General features: G+C 46.0%; 1 protein-coding gene across 1 annotated transcript in view; it reads left to right on the top strand.

Moving 5' to 3' along the window:
* The window catches only part of FoxP (forkhead box P), a 712,908-nt gene that overhangs the window by 319,817 nt on the left and 380,936 nt on the right, over positions 1-12,155 (top strand). Inside the window, exon 3 of the mRNA XM_071660484.1 lies at positions 997-1,041. Within this exon, the coding sequence (XP_071516585.1) occupies positions 997-1,041 (45 nt within the window). The remainder of the gene's footprint in view (positions 1-996; positions 1,042-12,155) is intronic.

Here is a 12,155-nt window from a genome sequence, read left to right as displayed (position 1 = left end):
AGGAATTGAATGGGCTGTTAAGAACGGAAGGAAGTAACAGTTGGAACGTAGTGAGAAGGGACGGTTACAAGCCAAGGAAGGGATTAGAAAGGACAGCTGAAAGCTAAGAAAGTAGAAGGGATGGAAGAGTATCTGGGTAAGGAGGGAATGGAAGGAAAGGGGGAAAAAAACGGTGTGTAGAGGGGAATGAGGAGAAAATTGTGTATATTTACATAGAAGGTGTGAGGGTGTAGAGAGAAGAGAAAACTGAGGGAAAAAGTCTTTATAGTTTGAAATGGAATTAGTAAGTGGGGAAGAAGTTAGCATAATTGGGTGCATAAGGGAAGGGAGGACATGGAAAATGTGACAGGAGGCAAGAGAATGAAAAAAGATAAAAAGGAGAAAGTGATAGAATGATAGGGATATGAAATGTATGTAATTATTTCCGTAATTACATAGTTATACTATACGGGGACGGAAATTACATATTTATGCTATACGGGGTGGGGAAATTACATATTTATGCTATACGTGGGATTACATATACTATTGGGAGGAGAGGTTTCTCTGTGTGTGTGTGGAAACGCTTATGTGTCTTTAGTATGTACGTATTCATGTACGTGTTCGCCCTGGTGAAACAAAAGAAAAGAATCCTTCGGTCAGATTAAAGTGATCGGGAAAAATCGCCCAGGCATAAACAGACAATAAGAATGAGAGGTCATAAAGTGCGCGGGTACCAGGCAGATGATGATGATGATGAGGCGAGAAGCCCGTCTGATGAGAGCACTATGAGGAACGCCATGATTAGATCCTGATGGAGGATCCCGCCTCATAGATACTGAGATGCGAGGTGATTAATTTATGGGTGGCAATTATGTGATTAGCCAAAAGATGGGTGAGCTGAGAGAGGAGCGGGTCGGTGTGTTCGTGAGTGAGATCAAGAGTGAGAGCTGGTTCTTTTCAGAGGTCGAGGTACTGAGCTGTGTTGTTTATAATGTGCTCTTGTTCTCCTTGCAGGTGAGGATGACTTACACTGGCAGCCTCCGAGAGTGGACATCATACGTAAGTAAGATCAAATATTTAGAGCTGAATACGTAAAGTAAGATCAAATACTTAGAACTAAGTATGTAAGGTTATGTAAGATCAGATACTTAGAACTCATTATGTAAGATGAAAGGCTTTGTATGTGAGGTAGAGAAGATTTTATGGTACGAGGGTAAGTGAAGGTAACAGGAGATCTGATGTCCCGTGACTTAGTTATGTACAGAACAGTATAATGGTGACCAAAGCTACTGGTTTGATAGAAGTGGAGACAGGATGACCAAGCAGGAGGAACCTCCCTACCCATCCCGTCCAGGAGCACTCTCTCCGGCAGACGAATTGCTGAGAAGAAACGCCAGGTGGTCTTGAGATAGTATACTGCCTTAGAAAGTTCATAGGAAAGCATTAAAGAGAAATTTACACCCATCAGATGCTACAGGTTGAATCTAAGGAGGGGAGGGGGAAGTTCGTGTCTGGAAAAAGATACGTGTAAATCAAAGAAACTGAAATATATTTTTCTCCTTTGAACAGTCTTATTTATGTGTTTGTAAGAGCTTGCTTCTGTGTTTGCGCCTGTGCTTGCTCGTCTATTCTGTTTCTGCGTGAAAAAAAACAATAATCCTTCGTGGGAACATGATTGGTACATCCCATCCAAAGACGGGTGACCGTTCCAACCCCTCTAATTATCGTCCTGTTGCTTGACATCAATTATTTCCCGAATCTGTGGATGCTGGATCCGCTCCTTACCAAATCCATATCCTCAAACACGTCTTGAATCTCAAGTGTTCCCCCTGATCACCACTAAGGCTTTAGTAAGACTTAATCCTTTAGAGATTTCCTTCCCTATTGTACTAATGTCTGGTCATCATCTCTCACAGATTCTGTAGTGTCTTATGCAGTTGCCCTTCATATATATATATATAAAAAGCTTTTGACAGGGTGCGGCATCGGGGTCTCATCTTCAAGCTTCTGTCTTTTGGCTTTCCTCCTTCACTTTGTTCGTAATCGTTGATGAATCAACTTCTTTCCCTGTCGACGGCGGTGGTGTCCCTTTGCTCTATCGTGTCACCTAAATTCTTCCTCCATTTCATCAATGCTGTCGCCTTCTTCTCAGCAGATAAGTACTCGTACGCTTGACGGCTCAACACTGCCTTCAAATCCGCTCCATCCTCTGTCGCTCGTTCCGCATCTCGTCTCGCCAACTTGAACAAGGTATCTCGACGGGATAGACTGAACTTGGTCAAGTTTAATACCTCCAAAATTCCGATTTCGGTTCACCTCTCTCTCTCTCTCTCTCTCTCTCTCTCTCTCTCTCTCTCTCTCTCTCTCTCTCTCTCTCTCTCTCTCTCTCTCTCTCTCTCCAAACTTTCCTGTCTTTTCTGATGGATCTGTGAGTCCGAAACCACTTGATACAGTGAACTTTATTTGTTTTCACTTTTTGCCTCTTTTGGAAGCCTAAGATTATTCCAGTAGCTGAGTGTGTCTTAAAGAAACTGGGAGTCCTGCTCAGATATCGAAATTTCTTTTCTTCCAAACTGTTGCTCCGGTTAGGCTAAGGGTTGCTCCGTCCTTGTATACAGTACTGTTCTCACATCTAAGGAGGTTCTAGCTCTACGGACATACCAGATATAAGTGAGTCCAAAGCAGAGTCCCGACATATCAACTCGAAGGCGAACTGCACAATTTGTTCCACTTGCCCTGAGCCGTAGTGTTGGTTCGCTGTCCCTATTCTGCGGGTATTACTTAAAATTTTGCTGCCAAGAGCTGGTTCCTTGTGTGTCCGCGCCACTCGCTAGACCACATATTACTCGGTAAGCTATTGCGTCACATAATTACTGTGTAGGCCAATGGCAACTGAAGGATGGGATAGTTTTGGTATTTGTTTTGTTCCTTACACCCCGAAGCTTTGGAACTCGTTACACCTTCATGTCTTTCTTAACAACTATGGCCTGGCCCCTTTTTGAAAGAGACGTTTCCATTTTCTCCATGAAGTATTTTTCCATTTCTTTTCTCTCCGACGTTAGACCTTTCTGTATTTCAAGTATATGCCAGGCCTTGATGTAGATTCTAGTCTGTGACTGGAGCCTCCAACATAAAAAGAAAATTCCTAGAAAACTTTTTTGGAGGTATATTGAATATTCATCCAACACACTGTGAATCCGAGTTTCATTAATACCGGATCCCTTACCCATCCTCTTGCGCAGCCGTCGTCTGCTGTGGTGTTAAGAGCCCAGAGAGTACGCCACGTACTGTGTGGGGTTACATAAAAGGTTGTACATCCTCTGAAATGCAAAGGTGCCATTTGCACAAAGAGAGAGAGAGAGAGAGAGAGAGAGAGAGAGAGAGAGAGAGAGAGAGAGAGAGAGAGCACCTTAAACATCCAGGGTCCAAGGCTCTTCAATACCTTACCAGCTGCCATCAGAAACAGCATGGGATGCACAGTAGAGAAGTTGAAGATTCCACTGGACGAGCACAAGGTGCACTAGACCAAGTCAGGCTGTGGCGTTCTGTGTGGGCCTGAGGCCTTTGGCTTGGTCGACCAACGACCCAATTCAGCAGCCTGGGTCCAGCTCGGGCTGTGGGGTCATTGAAGTCGCCCGAAGACTTCACCAGCTATTCACCTGCCGGTAAGATGTTTGAACACCTTCTTCAGGTGCTGAGGTTGCTTTCAAGATGACATGCACACTCACAATGTATATGTTCCGTCCACTGTGAGGATGGCTCACGATGACCAGTGTTGGCAGGCGGCTGTCGCTCAATCCTTATCAAGATGGGATGGCTCTTTTTACTGTAAATTAGAAAACCAAGAGCTTATGCAGTCTAGCCACGGGATTGGAAGTCAACAGTATAACTCTTGAGACGAAGGACTTGCCCAGTGCATACCAGAGAGCCTTAGAAAACCTTAGAAGAAAAAAATAGCGGAGAGAAAAAAGAGAGAGGAGGCGAAAATGCAGAGTTGCTGGCGTGCCTCTCTCCCCGCTAACAATACCAAGGTTTTTATCTCCCTCCTCCCCAAGTGGGCCGCTAGTGCTTGGTGTTAATGACATCAGCCAATAAACCGCCGGCAAACTCGTCTTATTATCGTCTATAGGACGCGGCCGATTCAGCGCGCTCTCCGGGCGGAAGCCGCTCACGGGCTTACCGCCCGTGGCCGGAGATACCATTGCCGACCTTGTGGGCGGCTGGTGTATTGGACTGTCTTGGAGCTAGTGTGGCGTTGAGGCATTAAAATCGCATGTCGAGGCCGTTTGCTTGTTTGAGTTGTCAGAATTATCAAAGTTTTGCGCACGTGACGACTCCCAGAGTGGTGGCGAGTACAACTGCTGGGAATAAATATTTGCGAGCCCGGGAAAATATTCTAATTAACTATGTTGAGTATGTTGGGTGCATCCCACTGGGGCCTGCTGCTGGTCCGCGGGGCGGGGGTGCTGGAGGAAGGGGGAGAGCATGTTGGAGGAAGGGGGAGATGGTGCCGGAGAAGGTGCAGGATAGTGCTGAAGGAGAGCATGTTGGAGGAAGGGGGAGATGGTGCTGGAGAAGGTGCGGGATAGTGCTGAAGGAGAGCATGTTGGAGGAAGGGGGAGAAGGTGCTGGAGAAGGTGCGGGATAGTGCTGAAGGAGAGCATGTTGGAGGAAGGGGGAGATGGTGCTGGAGAAGGTGCGGGATAGTGCTGAAGGAGAGCATGTTGGAGGAAGGGGGAGATGGTGCTGGAGAAGGTGCGGGATAGTGCTGAAGGAGAGCATGTTGGAGGAAGGGGGAGATGGTGCTGGAGAAGGTGCGGGATAGTGCTGAAGGAGAGCATGTTGGAGGAAGGGGGAGATGGTGCTGGAGAAGGTGCGGGATAGTGCTGAAGGAGAGCATGTTGGAGGAAGGGGGAGATGGTGCTGGAGAAGATGCAGGATAGTGCTGGAGGAGAGTGGAGATGGTGTTGGTGGAAGGTGGAGGGGGTTATAAGGATGATGGAAGAGGGTGGAGATAGTGTTGGAGGAAAATAGAGGTGGAGCTGATGTTGCTGGAGGAGAGTGGAGATGGTGTTGGTGGAAGGTGGAGGGGGTTATAAGGATGATGGAAGAGGGTGGAGATAGTGTTGGAGGAAAATAGAGGTGGAGCTGATGTTGCTGGAGGAGAGTGGAGATGGTCATGCTGGAGGAAGATGGAGGTGATGAAAGTGCTGCTGAAGAAAGGTGGAGATGGTACCGGAATAAGGTGGAGGTGGCGATGGAGGAGGATGTTTTGGATGGGGCTGGAAATGTGGATAGAGGAACCAGTGGAACAAAGATGGAAGCAGGAGGGGAGGGTTGGACTTGATGGCCCTGAGGTTTTAAAAGCCTTGAAGCGGACCTTGCTGACGGCTGGGGCTGACTTATATACAGTTTCAGCTCTTCACTTGGGCTGTATACAGTTTCATATTCTCACTTGGGCTGTATACAGTTTCATCTCTTCACTTGGGCTGTATACAGTTTCAGCTCTTCACTTGGGCTGTATACAGTTTCAGCTCTTCACTTGGGCTGTATACAGTTTCAGCTCTTCACTTGGGCTATATACAGTTTCAGCTCTTCACTTGGGCTGTATACAGTTTCAGCTCTTCACTTGGGCTGTATACAGTTTCATATCCTCACTTGGTCTGTATACAGTTTCAGCTCTTCACCTGGTCTGTATACAGTTTCAGCTCTTCACATGGGCTGTATACAGTTTCATATCCACTTGGGTTTTATACAATTTCATATCCTCCTTTGGGCTTCGTACGGTTTCAGCTCTTCATTTGGGCTGTATGCTGTTTCAACTCCCGTTTGTGCCTGTAGTGAGTTTCAGTTGCTCTCTTGGCCAATATAGTTTCAACTCATCTGGGTCGTGTACTGCTTCAACACATCACTGGGGCCGTATGCAGTTTCACCTCTTCTTCTTGGCCCGTGAACAGCTTCACCTCCACACTTGGGCAAAACACATCATGAATAGAAAATGTCACATCCTCGGCAGATTTCGGGACTTTCATCTGTGGTTGACGGGGCAAAACTCATGACCAGGTGCTGGCCATTTGAACCTGTGACGCCATGGTAAAGTACCGCCGCCAGCCAACGCGTCTTTTCTTCTTCTTTTTTTCCATTTTCGATTTGAATCCCTCTCCTCTGAGAAGCCTATATAGCAATTGCGGTAAGGAACTTTTCCCGTTTACGCTTGCCTGTGGGATTTCCTCGGCGGCATATCTTCCATACTACCTGAAGCTCGCCCTTCTCAACTTTTTTTTTTCTTCTTGCCCTCTGTTGAGCCGGAGGGAGCGATGGGTGTAGACGAGTCTTCTGTCTAACATTCCCATTTTTACCATAGATCATGGTCGTAGATGACCTGGTGGCGCACCATCGGGTCTCGTGGCATGCGTCCCTCCCATATAACCACAGTGGGTGGGTAGAGCCTCGAGGGCCACCTTAGTAGGCAGAGACCACCAACTTTCATTTCCTGTTGGGGTTGTCGTCATAAAACCATCGGCGATGTGGCCAAGCAGTTACGGGAGGCGGCGATAGTGGCTCCCTTTTGTCAGCGGACGCAGGAAGAGGAGGAGGAGGAGGAGAACACCGCCTCACAGTTGCCTAATGGCATGTGCAACCCCGCACCTCCGCCCCTCCTCATCTCTCTCTCTCTCTCTCTCTCTCTCTCTCTCTCTCTCTCTCTCTCTCTCTCTCTCTCTCTCTCTCTCTCTCTCTCTCTCTCTCATTCTGGTATGCACACTCGAGCTGTTAAGAACCACCGCGCTCAGTAGCCATGTAAACTGTAGACAGAACAGTAATGAAAAGTTGTGGGGTGGGGGTGTGGGAGGAGAAAAAAAATGAAAAGATCGAGAAGGTAATCGAGGAAAAATGATTTAGTAGGGCGAGCGCGTAGGAGCCGGACAAGTGGACAATGAAACCCATGCAGATTGTACGGATACAATGGCCCGGCTCGCCACTTTATGACACAATTTGTGGCCCAATGGTCAATATGTTTCTAGAGCCGCATAATGAAATTTGTTTTGCTGAGGAGCCTGTAAACTGGACGGCTGCCGGGAATTAATTATAGCATTTCTTACCCATAAGGTTAATATGCGATGTCTGTTTGGGCCCGTAGCGCCGCTTATTGGGCACGCCAGAGCTAGATATGACCCACAACCTTATATATATATATATATATATATATATATATATATATATATATATATATATATATATATTCTGAATGTAAACCATAGTGATTTCATGGTTTCATATCAACATGAAAGTAATAAAGGGAATTCATGAGTGGGAGGTGCACTATCGTGTCTCATCTGTAGTGTGGTGACTGGGTGTCCAGGGAAGGTCGGTACGTCAATGGTAAACCCGAGGTGTGACTGGTGCTCAAGACAAGCTCACGCCCCGGATGGTTTACCATGCGAGGACGACCGAAAATGTTGCTAGTATTGACGGTATCCGACGTGCCCAGGGCAGACGCATGAGCCCGTCATGGTCATGTCATGAGGGATTAAAGATAAGATGCTAGATGTTGGGGGAAAAAAACTCATGCAGGAAGACTCAATACGAGACCCGAGACTGAGAAGGGGAATGGTTTTAGAAGTCTCCCAACGGTTGGTCTTCGTGTGGCTGCGTCCCCACAGTGAAGGTATAGGAAGCAGCAGCCAGACACGTGCCACGGGTCCAGATCATAGGGGGCTTGAACTACCAACATGACATAGGCTTGAGTGAAGCACCTAAGGTGGGTGATGCCTGGGGAAGGGAAGGAGCTTGGAAATCCTCCCTCTTGTATTATCACCTTATAAAAGCAGGAACAGAAAAAGTGAGCTGAGAGAGGATTTTGCCTCGAAGGCTGAATTTCTTATTCTACCTCCGTACTGCACGAAAGTTAGTGCTATATATATATATATATATATATATATATATATATATATATATATATATTAACGCTACCTCGCTAACGCGGGAAATGGTGAATAGTATTAATATATATATATATATATATATATATATATATATATATATATATATATATATATATATATATATATATATATGTTTACCAAATGGCGTCCTAGCTTCGTCTCTTCGATGTATATCAACTGACTGTTATATTTCTCTCTTGTGTCTCCCCTGATGATGTGATTATTACACGAAAGTGCACTTGGGAACTTTTCGTGTTTCATTTTCCCCCGTGGACTCGTAGGAATATCTTGATCACGCGCAAAATTTTGATCCTTTCCAATATATATATATATATATATATATATATATATATATATATATATATGTGTGTGTGTGTGTGTGTGTGTGTGTGTGTGTGTGTGTTTTAAAGAGGCAACAATCAGGGGAGGCAGCAGTCTAGCGGCGGCTAAGTAGCCCAGTGCCAGCTGTTAACTACTCATCACCAGCGAATTAGATCACTTAATTGGATCACCAAGTATGTTCCCGAGGAGTCCCGCGCCTGTGTCTGTCGAGATGTGGGGGATGGTGTGTGTGTGTGTCTGTGTCTACCTTTGTGGGTTTGTGTGTAACTGTGTGGGTTTGTGTCTGTGTCTACCTTTGTGGGTTTGTGTGTATCTGTGTCTGTTTGTGTCTACCTTTGTGGGTTTATGTCTTTGTACTCCCTTTCTGGGTTTGTGTGTCTGTGTTTACCTTTGTGTGTGTGTGTGTGTGTCTACCTTTGTGGGTTTGTGTGTAACTGTGTGGGTTTGTGTGTTTGTGTCTACTTCTCTGAGTTTGTGGGTTTGTGTCTACATGTGTGTGTGTCTCTTTCTTTCAGGATTTGTGTGTAACTGTGTGGGTTTATGTTTTTGGTTCTACCTCTCTGGGTTTGTGGGTTTGTTTCTACCTTTGTGTGTGTGTCTCTACCTTTCTGAGTTTGTGTGTAACTGTGTAGGTTTGTGTCTAACTTTGTGGGTTTGTGTGTGTTTGTGTCTACCTTTCTGGGTTTGTTTCTAATTTTGTGGTTTTTTGTGCTTGTTTCTACCTCTGTAGGCGTGTGTGTTTGTGTCTACTTTTGCAGGTGTATGTATTTGTGTCTACCTTTGTGTGTTTGTTTACCTCTGTGTATTTGTCTTGGCCTTTGTGGGTTTGTGTGTTACTTGTCTGGTTTGGTGTACTTGTGCCTACCTCTTATGTATTTGTTTTAACTGTGTAGGTTTGTGTATACATGTTATCTCATTTGGGTTTTGTGTGTTTGTGTCTACCTGTGTGGGTTTGTGTATTTGTGTCGGACCTGTTTGTATTTGTGTCTCCCTTTGTGGATGTGTGTATCTGTGTCTACCTTTGTGTATTTGTGTGGGTTTGCGTTTTACCTGTGTGGGTTTTGAGTGTTTGAGTCTACCTCACTGGGTCTGTATATTTGTCATGTTTACCCATGTGGGTTTGTGTATTTGTGCGTCAAGAAAGACCAGGAAGGGAGAACGAGTTTGTCGGTGATTTGTGTTTCTCTGAATGATAATGTTTGTTTATGGGTGTTGAGAGACACATTTATATATATGTGCGTGTGTGGGTGATGAATAGGGGAGGAGGAAGGTCGTGTGACAGTTGAGTATATTGGTGGATAGAGGTCACCATAGTCACAGTGGTGGTGATATACAGTGGCGGTGGGAGTGAGACTTGTAATCAGTGGTGATTTAAGGAGTGGTAGTCATGCGGTAGTGGTGACAGGGGTCAGCATAAGTGGAGGAAGGTGGAGAGACTGTGTGTGTGTGTTGGGCAGCGCTGGACGAGGCTCTGTGGTCTCTGAAGCGATAATAATGAATCAAATAGTTTTGCTAGTCTCGGCGGGTTCCTGCACATTATTGTTCCTCCGCCTAGCTGCTGGGGGTCCGCTGTGGCCTGGGCTCGTCTTACTGGGCTTGTGGCTCGGGTAGGGTGTGTGTGTGGGGGGGGGTTCAAGGCGTTTGATGGCTTGAGGGGTTAGGGCGTCGTAGGCCTTGTGGATGTGAGGTTAGGGTGTAATGGACGTGGGGTTGGGGTTTTGTTGGCGTGAGGTGGGTGTAGAGCTAATAAGGGTAGTGTGGGTGTGAGATATTTCCTTTTATTATTATTGTAGTGGACATGGCGCGCCCTGAAGCACGCCAAAAGCAAAGCCCCGTCGGTTGAAAAGATAATATGGCGGAGATTGTAGTAAAAAGATAAGGGAGTTACCATTCTCAGCCCCTTGGGTGTTTGTAGACTCGCCTGTTGTGGATGGGACGGTTATAGGAAGAGAGAAAGAGGAGGGAAAGGAAAAGAATTCCAGAGCTTCATTGCTTGAGAAGAGGGAGACATTATAACGGCCAATCCTCATGGAGCTGATCCCTACACAGAAACTGTGGGAAGAGGCAGCCAGTCACTTGCCGCTGGTCACAGTGCTTGGAGCTGGGGCACGTGCAGACAGCTCACGAGAGCAGTGGCTGATTTGATGCCCGTAGAGCAGAGGAAGAGAAGCAACATTACCGCAGACGGCTTGAACTGGGGGAGTGGATGTGATAGCAGGTGAGTTAATGATACGGAAGGGCTCATGAATCTACTCAGGCTGAGGGAGTGGTTGAGGTATATCCTACCCGACCTCAGCTTGTGGTAAGCAGATCTTGCACTGCAAATTTTCGGAGGGTTTCCTGGGTAATAAAGGTTATGGTTAGGCCCAGCATGATCAAGTTGTAGTGTTACAGAATTTGAAGGAAGTGGGCAAGACTTGGGTTTACATGAGACAGACAAACAACAGAAGGCTTGATTGGCCCACGACTGGGTTGTATAGGGGGAAAAAAATGATAAATAGGCTGAATTTGCGTTTTTGTTATGCTGAATTTGGCCAGTTCACTCACTGTTCTCGCCATCCCGCGACGCTACAAAGGTCAGTTAGAGATCAGAGTGTGATTTGAGTTGGACATAGTATTGGTGTAGGATAAGACTGGAGGTTGATGTGGGTGTAGGATTTATACACCTCTACACCGTCCCACAACCCTACCCTCCACACCATCACTGATGATAGATGCTTCTATCCCTATCCTCTCCACCGTCCCACAGCCCTACCGTCTACACCATCACTGATGATAGATGCTTCTATCCCTGTCCTCTCCACCGTCCCACAATCCTACCCTCCACATCATCACTGATGATAGATGCTTCTATCCCTATCCTCTAGACCGTCCCACAATCCTACCCTCCACACCATCACTGATGATAGATGCTTCTATCCCTATCCTCTCCACCGTCCCACAACCCTACCCTCCACACCATCACTGATGATAGATGCTTCTATCCCTATCCTCTCCACCGTCCCACAACCCTACCCTCCACACCATCACTGATGATAGATGCTTCTATCCCTATCCTCTCTACCGTCCCACAACCCTACCCTCCACACCATCACTGATGATAGATGCTTCTATCCCTATCCTCTACACCGTCCCACAGCCCTACCCTCCAGACCATCACTGATGATAGATATACAACTGTCACCGTCCTGTACCCCCAGCTCTCCTCACCAATACGGATGATAGATAGATCTATCCCGAGCCACGACACGGTCCTACACCCTGACACACACACACATACACACACACACACACACACACACCCTCATCCTGGGCCAGTTATAATGATTCACAGCAAGCGATAAACTCGCCGATAATCAAAGTCGAATATGAGATTCGATATCGCACATTCAACACTTTTGACGTGAAACCCGTTACGGACTCGTTGTGGAAATATTGCAAATGAAGATGTATTGATTGTGATATTCACACTGGCTCTGTGTGTGTGTGTGTCTGTGTGTAAGGGAGGCGGGAGGAGGGTGAGGAGGTTGGGTCTCCACAAGGAATCGGAGTCAGCGCCACCATCCAAGGCGGCTTAAGAGGATTTAACACTTCTTTTGTTTGAATCGCCGGCTCTCTTTTGTTGTGGGGATGTTTATTTTTTTCTTTCTCACTCTTTTTCTCTCGGCCGTTTAGAATCAAGAGAGAGAGAGGTCTGTGGAGATGATGCGAGTTTGGTCGAGATTTTGGGTTATTATTTGCATTCTCTAGTACTTATATATATATATATATATATATATATATATATATATATATATATATATATATATATATATATATATATTGGGAAGGATCACAATTTTGCATGTGATCATGTATATTTCTATGAGTCCACGGGATAAATGAAAC

The sequence above is a fragment of the Panulirus ornatus genome, chromosome 71, assembly GCF_036320965.1.
Source record: "Panulirus ornatus isolate Po-2019 chromosome 71, ASM3632096v1, whole genome shotgun sequence".
Classification (NCBI taxonomy): Eukaryota; Metazoa; Arthropoda; class Malacostraca; order Decapoda; family Palinuridae; genus Panulirus; species Panulirus ornatus.
Note: the sequence above shows the minus strand (reverse complement) of the source record. Positions and strands in the feature narration are given on the sequence as shown.